At 36.6% G+C, this 15,750-nt stretch overlaps 1 protein-coding gene across 2 annotated transcripts in view; it reads left to right on the top strand.

Moving 5' to 3' along the window:
* Window positions 1-15,333, top strand: part of slc7a11 (solute carrier family 7 member 11) — a 43,585-nt gene extending 28,252 nt beyond the window's left edge. The window contains exons 7-12 of one of the 2 annotated variants that reach the window (XM_088009278.1): window positions 5,847-5,970; window positions 9,097-9,200; window positions 13,420-13,516; window positions 13,625-13,774; window positions 14,224-14,398; window positions 14,883-15,333. In XM_088009278.1, coding sequence (XP_087865404.1) covers window positions 5,847-5,970; window positions 9,097-9,200; window positions 13,420-13,516; window positions 13,625-13,774; window positions 14,224-14,398; window positions 14,883-14,938 — 706 coding nt within the window. In that variant the 3' untranslated portion in view covers window positions 14,939-15,333. The remainder of the gene's footprint in view (window positions 1-5,846; window positions 5,971-9,096; window positions 9,201-13,419; window positions 13,517-13,624; window positions 13,775-14,223; window positions 14,399-14,882) is intronic. The other variant, XM_088009279.1, reaches the window with a different exon arrangement.
* Window positions 15,334-15,750: the final 417 nt, after the last annotated feature.

The following is a 15,750-nucleotide window of genomic DNA, read 5'->3' as shown; positions in this document are numbered from 1 at the left end:
AAATCGATCAGAAGCGCCGTGAAAATGGTCATATTCACCAGATCCGCGTCTCTGGCTGCAATGCGCGCTCCCGTCACAGGGGGAACAGAATTTCTCACAAGACCTCTTAATAATTCCTGTAATGCTGGCACCCAGTGGACAGATTGTACTACAGCAATTTTGCTATTTTTAATCAATCAATCAGATTCATTTATTTCTATAGCACATTTAATCTGCAAGAAAGTTAAACGTTCTATATATATTTAAAAGCACAAATATACTAATCGAAACTTATAGTTTAGGATCTACGCATGCGCAGTTTGATCCAAAAATTATGCCCCGCCTCTTCCGTGACAACTCTCACACATTCAAAAAAAGTCTCGCTCTCACACATACATAAAACGAGTCTTAGTACTGTGTGTGTGTTCAACTTTAGTCTTGTGTATGTGAGAGATAAACGTCTGTGTGTGTGTGCGAGCTGTTAGCAGTGTATGTGAGCGAGAAAGTTAACGTTTGTGTATGTGTGACATTTTAGTAGTGTGTGTATACGCAATTTAAGTATCTTTTGAATGTGCGTGAGTATTTTTTGAGTGTGCGTGGCTATTTTTTTGGAGTATGTGAGAGTTTTTGGTAGTGTGTGAGAGACAAAACGTAAATTTTGTCCTAAACGGCCCCTCATATGTTTCTTTACCGGGTGAGACAAACTCCATCTTCTTTCATATCGCATTTGATTTAACCGCCGAACCGAACGCATGCACTTCTTTTCTACAAGCCGTTTTACACATAGACATAATATAAGGATAGACCCTCATGGACCGCTCTCGCCTATTGTCGCTGACAAGATTTAGGGCGGCCATCTTGGAGCGGTACTCCGCTCCACTCAGCCTTATGTGTTTAGCAGCACAATGACGTATCAGCGGATTTAATCGATCATAACACACATTTTTGTTACTGTAAACCATATTCAAACATCTATCAAAGCAACATTTATAAACAATTGTACTTTTCAAGTATGTTTTTAATACATAGTTCATCATATTTAAATATGCTTAGTGGCTATAACAATGGAATAGGAATGGAATATTCTGATATCGATGAATGAAGAGCATATTACAAAGCACACAGCCGTTCATAATTTATTTAATAAATTATTTAGTAATATCAATACATATTTATATAACTATACAAACACTAATAAACAATGATTAATAATGACACAAATAAATAATGATTAATACTGAATAATATATATATTAGATACATGTTTATATGTCTGTATGTACATACATATATAGATATATATGTTTTTCAGCCGACGAGTCCAAAATCCGATGTGAGATTCATCCGTGCTGCAGTGAATCCGTCTCTCTTTATAGATTTCTCCCTCTTCTTCCTCACATCGTGTCTTTAGGAAACCTTCAAAACAAAATCGGAAGATTTGGGATGTATCTTACTTTTGACAGAGTGAAAGAATATAAATAATAGTCTTTACCACCTGTGTTTTATAATATACGTTATATTGTTTCATTTCTAATATAGGCTCTTGTGTCCGATAATCTAGGTCAATGTTAGAGAATAATTAATGTTTTTAGATTAACAGAATCTCAGTTAGCCTTCATAGCGGGGCTGAACCCGTATTACACCAAGCACTGTAGCTAATATTAGCTGGTATCTCGCCGGTGGACATAAATACAGTAAAGTAATATTCTAATCACAATATATACACAATAATATGTCCATCTTACTTGTGAAACGTTGTCTGTGGAGCCCTCACATCAATAATCCATCGATCCGAACAACAATATCCCTCAGTGCTGAGGCATCTTCTGCTGTTTTGATTGAGCAAAGTAGGAGGGCATACCGCTCCAAGATGGCCGCCGTATTTCCTGCACCGGAGCGGCCAAGGCGGGGTCTACTCTTATATTATGTCTATGGTTTTACAGGTCAAGAACACGGGAGCTAGTATTCTGATTGGCAGACATCTTTGTCTATTATCTACAGTTTAGTTGAGGTGGGCCGTTTGGTCCAATGCTCGCTTTGCTTGAAAAGCCGGAAGTCTGGTCCCCAGTCGGAGCTCTTTAACCCCGGAGACTACAGTTTGGTTGAGGCGGACCATGAAGATGGGTTAAGATGGACCGTTTGGTCAAAAGCCGGAAATCCGGTCCCTGGCCAGAGCTCTTTAAGCCCTGCTTCTGCCACACCTGAATTGTATCTCTGGGTGATTAACAGGCTTCTGCAGTACCTGATGGTCATGCAATCATTTGAATCAGCTGTTCTGGAATAGAGGCACATCTAAAACATGCAGAGCAGGGGGGCAGTGAGGACCAGGGTGGAGAAACACTGACTTAAACAGAACTTTTGCTTCCTTCCTAAGTGACGATAAGAGTTTGATGTTGTGGCCACCATTTCTCACAGCGATGAACTGCAGAATTTATAATTTGCTCTATGCTTTCTTCTGGAGGTTGTTGATGTTGTTTTACAATATTATTTATGATGAATGTGGCCAAATACTGTTCCTGAACATTTTACCAACACCCCCTCCTACTTCCAGACAACCACTGCTCACTTTTTTGGAGTGTGAGTGAAAGTGGCTGGGGATGAGTGGGAGCAGTACAAAAATACTTGATTAGTCATGAGTCACATTATTGCTTGCATTTGAATCAGGACATTTTATATCCAGTGGAAGCAACAATGTTAAATAAATTGGACAACAACTTAGTGATATTTACAGTTGTGGTCTTGACTGCTCTTGAAATAAAATCCCAAGTCCTCAGTGTTTGAGATTGAGACAAGAGCAAGTTCAATGTGATCTAGTATGAGATGATACCATCAAAAAGTGGTCTTGGGATCTAACACTAGTAGAAACCCAGAGGAAAAGGTTTAGGTAAACTGACAAAGTGACATGCAAAGATGGTTAGAAGGATAAATATGTGAAGAACTAGTGTCTGATGGTCTCTGCACTTCTCCCTCAGAATTCAGTGCATTTGAACTTAAGTCACCTATAGTTCAGTTTCTGCATTTAGTTTGATTTTCCTGCAACAGCTGCCACAGCAGGCTGTGCTCAGTGAAGGAGCTGAGATAAACTATCTGTGATCAATAAAATACAGACAGAGAGAAGCCACTGACCACAGAGGCGCTGGCAGAGGAATCATTGGGATGACAAAAGGAAAAAGTCATTTGAATGAATCCAAATGTAATCTTATCTAGCTTGAAAATAATATGGAACAGTCAGAAAACCACAAAATGCCACAAAAACACTTTTCTGCATCAACTGATACCTGAAGTTACAAAGCACTGACAGATAAAAAATGCTGAACATATTTGCTTCTGCTTCATTACTTCGCAAAGAGAAAATAAAGATAAAAGACTTATTATTGAATAAACACTCAACAGCAACAGAGCAACGTGAAAGAAGAAAGATACAATAAACACACGGAGAACTTGAAAACAGACTGTTAACCACTGAAGGGACTGCACAGTGTGTTTTCCATTTTAGTGAAACTGTGTCAGTGTATTCTGAGAACATTCATCTAACCTAACTGGAAAGTGACGTCTGGACACAGTGAGTACTGCCACAGAACTACCTGCATGTTCTACATACTGTACACCCCTGTGTAGCACTGCTCTCATTCTGTCTACTGTTGTCTTTATTAGAAAAATGAAAAAATAAAATGAAGCATGGTAGATAGTAAAGTTGACATAACCACACTAATGAGGTGATCAAATCAGTCACTGTGGTCTAAAGTAGAAAAAGCAATTTAATTGTTCCAGCTGATTCCTCTCTGGATTTATTTTAAAGTATCAAGGAAGTTGGCACATGCTCAAACAAGATAATGTTTTAATCAGGTCTTAGTTACCTTAGAATGAAGTCAAACAAGACAGACATGGTTCGTTAGTTCCATAGTTACTTCCTTCCCTAAATAGTAGAGGTGTGCCGATCATAATCGGGCCGATTTCCGTGAAAAAGTGCATGATAGGTGATCGGCGATCATTGGGTTGCCGATACCGATCACCTGCTTCTCATTTCACAGCCTGCCTGTGCAGCTGGTCTCCTCTTTCCTTCACTCTGCGCAAACGCGCAGCAACAAATCCTAAGCGATGTGGAACTATAACGCACTGAGTGAATGGGGAAGTTTGCATGTTGCAGCAGAAAATTAAAGCACGAGGGGTGAAGCAGGTCAAAATGCATCAACACAACGAATCTAATATGGCATAAAAACAATGCCATACTTGACGGAGTTTGGCTACATCGAGGCTCACTGCAGTAAAAAAGACATACGGAGGATCAGACAGCAGGTAAAGCAGCGCACAGCTACAAACACTCACCCGGATTAGCATGACGGTCAGAAAGCTAAACAAATAACCTGGAAAATGATTTAAGTCTTCGAGCTGCGATGTAAGACGCTGGTTCTGCTCTCCTGTTGAACCGCTGCTACGCTACAGGTAGTAATATTTGACAGACGGAGCTTCGCTTCTGCTCCACCTGGTAGTGACTCTCACACCGAACCTGCTTAAAGCTGCAGCATCTAACTTAAAAAATACATTTTACATACGTATTAAAACTTTCGCTGTCCTAACATGAGACAGATAATCTCTAAAAAAAATAATTGATCTCCTCCCTGTTCTGCATAATTACTCCGCTCAGTCAGAAACAGCCAATCAGAGCTAGCAGTAATCAGCTAACCGCCATGCTAACAGGAAGTTTTCATTCAGTAACTCTGGATTGTTTATTGTAATGGATCCTGTTTTTGCCTTTGAATGTTAAGTTTTATACTTGAACTTCTTGGCAATGTTGAGAGGTTTTATTTTGGCTCTTTGTATTATTTAGCCTCTTCAGAGCCTTCATATGTTATCAGTCTGTTAAAGATAGTATTATAAATAGCAGTACAATTTGCACAATGCCTGTTTTGTTTAGTTTTCTTCTTGGAAAAAGTTATTAAATATATATATATATATATATATATATATATATATATATATATATATATATATATATATATATATATATAAATAATAATTATGTGATCGGTATCAGTGATCGGTATCGGTGATCGGCCCTCATGGGTGATCGGTATCGGTATCGGCAGGAAAAAACCTGATCGGCACATCTCTACTAAATAGATACACATAATCCATAATATGACACAATTGGTGGGTGTTCTAAATACTCCACTGACACACTTCATTATCAGTGTGCCTCGTCTGGGCGCTGTTCAGAACAATCAGCTCAGAGGGAGCCGACTTCTCTGTGGCCTGCTGGTGACTGGAGCCAAAGGCAGGTAAAAGGATCAGTTATCTGCTGAAGTTCTGTTCAGTCTGACCCAGCTGGTCGTATTTATTTAAACAATTGAGTCATAGCTCTTAAACTGGCACTTAGAAAAGTATCATCAAATTAGTTCTCCTTACTTCAAAAATTCAAACTCATTGCCTCAAAAAATGAAGTTTTTAATGAATCAACTGATTAGTTAACAGCAATTTGTGCAATTTTAGTCAGTACTACTTAAGTTAACTTAATAAATCTAAGAATATTTTGTAATTTCTTAAACAGCAGCCAAAACATAATTTTGTTTGTAAATTAAACTGAAATCTTACTGAGCCATCATAATTTTTTTTATTTAAAGGTGCTTATAAAAACGACTTAATTAAAATTGTTGTTCAAAGACTGGAAATTCATGATTGTTTATATAATTGTGTATATAATAACATAATATTAACATGACGTAAAACTCTAATATTAGACTTAAAATGTCTAATTTACATGATAAAGTCCCTTTCGACTTTGTGTTACTAGCTAATTTCTAAAAACAGAGACAGGAGAGAGGAGCAGGTCAAAGAGATGCTCATCATAATCATCTCTCTGCTCTCAGGACTGTTCCATTGGCCATTTCTATCTCCATGGCAATTGTGACCTCCTGCTATGTGTTGACCAACGTCGCGTACTACACTGTGATGTCAGCAGAGGAACTCCTAGCCTCAGAGGCTGTTGCTGTGGTAAGAACACAGCAACAGAAACACAGAAAGCACTCTGTTTCAACTCCTTCAGCATTTTTGAAGGCCACTAAATGACCACAGATCAGCGTTGTTGTAGAAATGTGAATTATAAGATAATTCCATAATTAACAATAATAGTTAAAAAGTGTGTTAAAGTATGTTTAACAAAGTCAAAATATTTAGCTGTTAAATATGACGTTTTTATGAAAGTTGTATTTTACTTTCATAAAAGTAAAATACAATTTATTTTTATGAAAAATAAATTTCATGAAAGTAAAAGCAGTAAAACCTGTTTACTATTTTTAAAGTAAACAGTAAATAATAAAAGTAGATAAAAAGTAGTTTCCCAAAGAACAAGGCAATCCAGAAGGCTACTCTGAGATTCAGGGCTTTATGATGGAGGTTTTCAGCATAAAATCAGAGGAATATCTTTCTGAAGAATTTGCAATTATTAAATTATTGACCAAAAAATAATGTTAGTTTAACCAAGGGATTCAGAGCCTGCAAAGATCTCAGACTTCAATCACAGGGCTGATGGTTGCCCTGTTGGTAACCCAGCCTATGTGGGAATATGAAAGATCTCTGAGGAACAGCTAATTAAACCCAGTCGGTGTTTACCTGCCAGATTATGATCAAAATCTGTCATATCAATATCTACCTGCTGGAAATCAAAGGAAATATATCACTTCAAATCAACTGCACATGTATGCTAAAAATAAAACGTAGATTAATAAACATCATATGCAGTCAGCTCGACCTTTGGAGTCATCACAGAGCATTATTCCTGTAGTGATCTCTACTTGGGAAATATTCTGGTAAGGATTTGAAGGAGGGAAGATATTTGGGCTTAAATAATGAAAACTAATTTAACCTGATGGACATTTACCAGAAAGTCAGGGAGTGCTAATATATTTGAAAGTTTGTCTTTGATACATAATTGTGTGGTAATATGATCACAAATGGTGACAAAAAAATGTTGGTTTGGATCATTTGCTATAATAAAATATGAAATATAAAATATTAAGAATTCAAGAAATGAACTAAAGTCTTTTAAAACAATATAATAAGATATATATGTCGGCAGAAAGTCCTTTGTTCTTCTATCAGACAGTTAAGTCTGAACCTATATGCTGCAGTTCCTGCACTTAGCATCTCATTATTAGTGAAGCATTTCTGACGACTTTGCTTCCCCTCTAATGCAATTGCTTCAGCCCAACCCTGGTAATGCTAATCACATCTCAGACATTCCCCAATAACAGCCACAGTTCCTTATTAGGCTGCAGGATGCTATCAGTGATTGAGTCTTCCTCAGCTTTAAGGGCTCTCAGATCCACTAAGAGATCCCTGCCTTTTTGTAATGTGGTTAGCTTTATTACCTTGAGCACAATGAGTGTTAAGAGCGCCTTAAGAAAGGTGTTAAGAGTATTTCTGTGTTCTTAGAAGGTTGATATGATAAAAGGATTGCAGTCTGTTCTTCCTCCATTAGACAGTGGGCAGAAGTTTACATTGAAAACTTAATTTAAGATTTAACTCATGTGTCAGACTTATGTAAAAGAAGCTTGCAGCATTGCGTAATGAGTCATTTTAGATGACCTTAACAGGATGTGTGCTTGTATTATCTGGTGTGGAAAGCAATGAAGAGAGAGAGGACATGGATTATTTAAAGGTCCTTTTAATTTTGCATCTTATGCAATTAAGCATTAAGTACCCATTAGGAATAAAGTTTCATATTTACAGCTAACGATCAGAGAAAATTGAAGAGGATTACAATGATAAAACATTACCCTGGTCTGAATGACATTTGAACAGAGCACATTCTGTCCTTGGATGATCTATGTTTGTGGTTCTCTGGTTTTATAAACAAAATATTTCAAAACTTTTAAAAGTCACAGGAGTCACTAATTGACATTGTCAGCTAATTAGCATAATCGTTTATCTGTAAATGAATTGAAGTCTAATGGATGGTATGGAAGCAACGATGATTGAGTGAATATCCCTATTCTGTGTTGATCTGTAAAAAACTTTTGGATTAAAAAAAAAGGTTATTAGTTTTAAGTTTAGTTGATTTGTGGTTTTAATCCAATGTCAGTATTCACAATTACAAATATCATGTTAGTCAGCTGTGGCTGCTGTATCACCAGCATGGTCAAGAATCTGCTGATCGTTGAGCAGAGTTTGAACCACAAAGTTCCAATGACCTCAGGAAAAGCTACTAGATTTGTCTCTTGTCACTTTAAATAAAGCAGTCACCAGACATTCTGAAAACATGCTAAATGGAACAACAGGCACCAAGCTGATGAAGATGGAACTGATCAAAAAGATGGAAGTGGTCAAATCTTTGAAGATATGAACGTCATCTTGGTTTGGATTCCTCGGTCGTGTGCAAACTAGTTAACATTTCTCTTTTTTCCATTTAAAATGAATCATTACTTTAGTTTAAAATGACAACTGTACATGTATTTAGTTAATTCAGATTTTTCCCCTTTACTGACTATATTCACCCATGCCAGCAATGTCTGTGGCTAATATAAATTTAATAGCTTCATGAATAATAATTAGCTTTGTCTCCCACTTCTGCATGACCCATTTATGACAATTACTGGCAGCAGTCCTTTCAGTCCTCTAAATTCAGTCTAATTAACCACATTTAATAAGATAAGACTAAAAAAAGTAACAGTCTGCAGTCATGACCATAAATTCACACAAATCTGATGTGACCTTTGAAACTCGTGAAATATATGTGAATTGTTTTAGTTGATTTCTTTAGTTAGTCACATAACTAGTCATTTTAGATATATTAATGATTTGAATATATCTAAAATGACTGAGTACTCAAAGCACAACATTTATGTACCTGGAAAAGTCTTTGGATTATTTTGAAAACCTTTAGATAACAGCTGTTTTTTCTACCCTGGGCATGTCAAGGTGGAAGGATTACATCCTGTAGTTTCACTTTAACACTTACAACCTTTTTACATAGTTCAGCACAATAAGAAATATGTTTTAATTAAGACATCAACCACTTGACCTAATGTCATTATCTACACTTTAATCACTGCCTGAACTCTGAACCAGCACATATCCTACTTTCTTATTTGTATCCCTTTTCTCATTTACATTCTTTAGACATTTGCAGAGAGGCTATTAGGAAACTTTTCAGTTGCTGTCCCGGTGTTTGTGGCCTTGTCCTGTTTTGGTTCCATGAACGGCGGTCACTTTGCTTTGTCAAGGTAAAGATTCTCTTTATTTATTTCAACCTGGTTCTGGACTGAGTTCAAACTGCAATATAAAACCATCTGTACACATTTGTGACTGGGCAGGACAAAACCAGGAACAAGTGTCCGCTCTGAGTTATTTAAGGGTTCAGTGGTGGAGAAAGTACTCAAAAAATGTACTTAAGTAAAAGTACAAATACACAGGCAAAAATGTACTCAAGTAAAAGTCAAAGTACCACATTAAGTAAAAGTAAAAAAGTACTGGCTTTTAAAAATACTTAAGTATTAAAAGTAAAAGTACTTGCTGAATACATAACCTAATCGCTAATATCATTAAGTGTGCCAATAGTATTTAATTTGAAAACATCATAAATGTGCCATTTTAATGAACAATGTCACAGATTAAACATGTTCTTATTGTGTTTATTCTCTGTAACAGTTTATACTTAGATATGTGATTCTATGCATCATAATTTCAGGGATGGAAACATCTTGTCTCCTGTCCTAACATAGCATGAACTTCATTAGTGACATTTATTTAGAAAGAAATCCAACAGAAAGGGGATGGAAAGAAGGTGTGGGGGGGAAGACATGCAACCAAGGAGCCACGTAGCAGAGTTGTAGTCAAGACCACCGAGACCAAGACCAGCGCCCTGCGCTACATGACACAATAAAATGAAGTGCACCTATCAAAATTGGTTCTCAGATTGATCTGAAAGATCCACATTCCCATAAAAACACCTAGATGTTAAATACTTAGAGCTGAAATATATTTAACCAGTATCAATTAAAACTCATTTCATTCTGTTTTGCTTTCATCGCTGTGCTACAATCCACAGAGGTCTCCTGCTATCCCTAGAAAAATAACACCCTGGGCGGTTGCCCATATTGCCCATGTCAGAAACCACAACTGTCTGCACCATTAAACCATGAAACACAGTTAGTTAGACATCTTCTCCCGCTCAGAGGAAACCACTGCGCATGTCTGGAGCTCCGTGTGCGAGTAAAGGTGGAGGCGATGGGTGACAACAGACACTAAGTCACATTATTGCTTGGATTTTACGGTGCCACCTTAAAACCCTGGACTTCACATTTTAATGGACAAAAAGCGCAACGCGACTTGGATGTAACGAGTAACGGGACGGTTTTGTAGAAATGTAGTGAAGTAGAAAGTACAGATACTGTAAAATGTAGTGGAGTAAAAGTAGAAAGTACCCATTATTAAATCTACTTAAGTAAAGTACAGATACACGAAAATTGTACTTAAGTACAGTAACGAAGTACTGTACTTAAGTACTTGTACTTCGTTACTTTCCACCACTGGTTCTAAGCTTTCTAATAATGTCAAACACATAGAAATAATAATAATAAATAAATAACTAGAAAGAAATGACCGTTTTAAACTTTTGGCACTCTGCAAACAAGGTTAGTGGACAAAACAGGCCTCAAAGATTTAGAAGAGTTGTTCTGTCCCCACCTGATGGGCTGTGGGTGTTAATGGCTGTTCATTTACATTTCTTTGGGTAACACTTTATTTGAAGGGGGTTGAATAAGACTGTCATGACACTGTCATAAACATGACATAACACCTGTCATGAACATCAGTAAGTCTTCATGAATAGTTATGACTGTTGTCATAAAGCGTCATTCGGTAAATAATGACACTTTTAATACAAAGTTGACATTATTCAAAATGTCTTCGTTATGACAACTTGACATTAACCAAGAAATCATGATCTGACATAAATTTGTTATGAAAGTATTACTGATTAAACTTTAAAAATTAGCTTTATGTAGTAATATTATAAAGCTCTGCCATGTTGTTTAGTCTTAATTTTCTTAATTTAATCGATCCTAAAGTTTTACAGCAAGATGTCTACAAAGCACTTATGAACTTAGCATTTGAAACATTATTTAAGGCTGTTTTAACCCTTGTGCGTGCGAGGACTGAGGCAAACGTAGAGAACTGTGGCAAATGATAAAAGTTTTATGTGTGTGGGGTCGGTTGGTATGGATCCCATTTCTAAACACAAGGGCTAAGTAGTGCAATACACCATCTCCACCAGTGAGAGGCAGCAGTGCACGGACAGGTGTTCAGTGTGTTGGTGAAGAAGAAATCTTCCATATTGTGGCGCAAACCTAACACAAGTTATAACCATAGACATAATATAAGGATAGACCCTCATGGACCGCTCTCGCCTATTGTCGCTGACGAGATTTAGGGCGGCCATCTTGGAGCGGTACTCCACTCCACTCAGCCTTATGTGTTTAGCAGCACAATGACGTATCAGCGGATTTAATCGATCATAACACACTTTTTTGTTACTGTAAACCATATTCAAACATCTATCAAAGCAACATTTATAAACAATTGTATTTTTTAAGTATGTTTTTAATACATAGTTCATCATATTTAAATATGCTTAGTGGCTATAACAATAGAATAGGAATGGAATATTCTGATATCGATGAATGAAGAGCATATTACAAAGCACACAGCCGTTCATAATTTATTTAATAAATTATTTAGTAATATCAATACATATTTTATATAACTATACAAACACTAATAAATAAAGATTAATAATGGCACAAATAAATAATGATTAATACTGAATTATATATATATAAACATGTGTGTGTGTGTATATATATATATATATATATATATATACACACACACATATATATATGTATGTTTTTCAGCCGACGAGTCCAAAATCCGATGTGAGATTCATCCATGCTGCAGTGAATCCGTCTCTCTTTAGAGATTTCTCCCTCTTCTTCCTCACATCGTGTCTTTAGGAAACTTTCAAAACAAAAACGGAAGATTTAGGATGTATCTTACTTTTGACAGAGTGAAAGAATATAAATAATAGTCTTTACCACCTGTGTAAACTTTGCCGGTGAATGTTATAACACATAATATAAATTTTATAGTATGTGTTATATTGTTTCTTTTCTAATATAGGCCCTTGTGTCTGATAATCTAAGTCAATGTTAGAGAATAATTAATGTTTTTAGATTTACAGAATCTCAGTTAGCCTTCATAGCGGGGCTGAACCCGTATTACACCAAGCACTGTAGCTAATATTAGCTGGTATCTCGCCGGTGGACATAAATACAGTAAAGTAATATTCTAATCACAATATATACACAATAATATGTCCATCTTACTTGTGAAATGTTGTCTGTGGAGCCCTCACATCAATAATCCATCGATCCGAACAACAATATCCCTCAGTGCTGAGGCATCTTCTGCTGTTTTGATTGAGCAAAGTAGGAGGGTATACCGCTCCAAGATGGCCGCCGTATTTCCTGCGCCGGAGCGGTCCATGAGGCGTCTATGCTTATATTATGTCTATGGTTATAACCATAGACATTAATACGCAGACCCCCTCATGGAGCGGGTCATCCCGTTGCTGCGATACGTAAAAGCGTCCACCATATTGAATGTGGAATATGTCCCAGTAAGCTAATACAAGTAAATGGACCGAACTTCACAAAGTGCCGTTCTACAAAGTATTTTAAGTTAATACCTGTCATTGACACATTTTCTCACACACATTAATATATTTGGTAATCAAAGAAATTACTAAAGACAGAGTTTCTAACTTTTGTTGTGATTATTTAATTGTTTTGGGGCATTTCTGAATAAAGAGCACAATGTTTTTATTTGATAGAAATGATTCTTATAATTTTTATATTAACATTGATGAACAGTTTTGCTTTATTTCAGGGAGTGGAAATATTAATCATTATTTTGTTAACGCTTTTGCTAGTGTAATAATTAAATCATTATGACTACTATTATGACGAATTTATGTCAGATCATGATTTCTTGGTTAATGTCAAGTTGTCACAACAAAGACATTTTGAATAATGTCAACTTTGTATTAAAAGTGTCATGATTTACCGAATGACACTTTATGACAACAGTCATAAATATTCATGAAGACTTATTGAAGTTCATGACAGGTGTTATGTCATGTTTATGACAGTGTCATGACAGTCTTATTCACACCCCTTCAAATAAAGTGTTACCGTTTGATGTGAAAGTGTTACCTGAGGATGTGCCCATTTTCAGTTTGCATTGAGTCCTCTTTGAATACACTTTGAGTACACATGGACCTCTGTGGAGTGAAGTATTCCCAAGTATGTGGGAGCATTTACGCTACTGTCAAGCTGTTCCCATTTCTCTATGTTTAAATGAGTTGGTGTTTGTGTTATCTAGAATGTTCTATGTAGCTTCACGTGAAGGACAGCTTCCTGAGGTCCTGTCTATGATCCATGTCCGCAGACACACTCCACTGGCTGCTGTCCTTATACTGGTCAGTGCACTTTCAGTTCTTGTTTTTTCTTCAACAGACAATACTGACATTATCTCCTGTATGTCATCTCATGTTTTAATAACAAGTTGTATGTATCTGAATTTGCAGTATCCCATGACCATACTCCAGCTGTTTGTGGGGGACATTTATAGCCTTCTTAACTTCATGAGCTTTCTGCGGTGGCTGTTTATTGGTGTGGTGGTTCTGGGTTTAATCTACCTCCGATATACCAAACCAGATCTCCCCCGACCCTTTAAGGTCAGTGTCTCAATATTTTAACCAACTATTGTTGCACAAAGTTTCATACATGATGAAGTTTCATGCATTTTTTAAGTAGATCTTTTGCTGATTGCTAAGAGTTTAAATTGCCAAGTCCTGCAGCTTTGCAGGTCCCTTAGTTGGTCCATATGCCTTTGAATGTTCGGGTTTTGTAGTATTAGTATACTACCAATACTACTATTGGTAGTATTCTAATAATTAGAAAACTTTCAAACTTTCAAACTTTCAAACTGTAGGCTCTTTTTGAGTCATTCAAAAAGACAGTCAGTGCCAAGAATAGACCTAATTCCCCTTCTGTGGTATTTTTGTTCATTTTCTAAGAAATATTGTTCTTCTGATCTGCAAATGCAGATCATGGGAACTCTGAAACCACACATCAGTGTAAACATGCATCATATTGCATCAGTTCCATCTTGTCTCATCCACAGGTGCCACTCTTCATCCCCGTGGTGTTCTGTTTGACATGTTTCTTCATGGTCTTCCTCTCACTGTACTCAGACCCGTTTAACACAGGGGTTGGATTCGCCATGTCCCTCACTGGCATCCCTGCCTACTACATTTTTATTTACTTCAGCAGACCAAGGTGGCTTCAAAAAGCTTTAGGTAACTCAGCACAAACATCCATTTAATATGATGGCTTCTTTGCTAAATGAATGTCTGTCATGATTGTGTGGCTCACATGTGATTCTTGGATCTTACGGTTGTGTTCCCCTGAGCCAGTGAGAGCTGAGGGAGTATGCAGGGTCAGGGATGCTCTCATGAACTATCTGGTCTTCATAGAACTAAAGCAAGACCTGTATGGCCTGAGAGATGTTAATGCCAGGGACAACAGTCCTTTAAAACTTTAAAGACACCATTGATAAGGTTTCCCCTGTTAATCTTTGATATTTTTGTCCTTTGTCACTTGATACCAAGACATCTCTACATCAGGCATTGAAAGAATTCATTAACATGATCTAAATAAAGTATAGATTGCTTTGATGAGCTCTGCAGAATTAGTTTTGTCTATAAATGTGAACAGAACATTATTGCTTGGGTGTGAAATGGAAGGAGTTATTTGTAAGCTGTTTTATTTCTGTACCAACAGATTCCTTCAACAGAACGATGCAGATCATCCTGGAGGTAGTACCTGCTGACCAGTAATAGTGGAGAGTTTCGCTTCAGCTGAGGAATGATGAAAGACAAGTCTTATGTCAAATATGGCTGAGTTAAACATATGTTTGTTTTTACGTTAATCATTTTGTATTTTGTATTATATTTTAGTTTAGAGTAAAAAAGTTAGAGTAAAATCATGAGATATTATAGGACCTTCCATGCACTGAAACACAATAATTGCTAATGGGTTTTTTACAGTACTTATTAGAATGATTTATCTCAGAAATTAGCAATATAAACTGGAAGTCTAAATAACCACATACTCATATTTTTATTTATTAGTTTTATTGACAATTTACCAGAAAATAAATGTCTTAACATGAAGATTTTCTCCAAGCAATTGGTCATCATATCTCCCAATAAAAGCGTATGAACATGGAGAATTTTCTCTGTCATTTCTGAAAACTTTATTCACAAGTTTGAAACTCATGTCTGTGTAGTTGCGTGTCTGTGACATTTTGTTAATATTTGTTTAAATGTTTCTTGCATTTGCCTTATTTTCCAGACTATACGTTGCACTCTTTCATAGTTTGGCTGGTCCTGCTACTTATAGTCAGGTGTGACTTATATGTGGGGTTTTTTCACTTCATGATGCATTTTTTTTGATTGATGACTTAAACGTGAATTCATACTGATTGACGTGAAGCAAGGAGAAAACATTACTGTCTGCTTCCACAAGGAAAGCTAAGTTAGATTGGTGCTTGAAGAGCGTGCTGCTGGAAGAGACAGGGCAGCTACGTCTCCACACCTGACTTGTTGCCAAGGAGATGAAAATGAGTAACTTTGCAGGCGAGCATTCT

Source organism: Poecilia mexicana, unplaced genomic scaffold (genome assembly GCF_051168715.1).
Source record: "Poecilia mexicana isolate PSO_F unplaced genomic scaffold, ASM5116871v1 scaffold_10, whole genome shotgun sequence".
NCBI classification, from domain to species: domain Eukaryota; kingdom Metazoa; phylum Chordata; class Actinopteri; order Cyprinodontiformes; family Poeciliidae; genus Poecilia; species Poecilia mexicana.
This window is presented reverse-complemented; position numbering and strand designations above follow the sequence as displayed.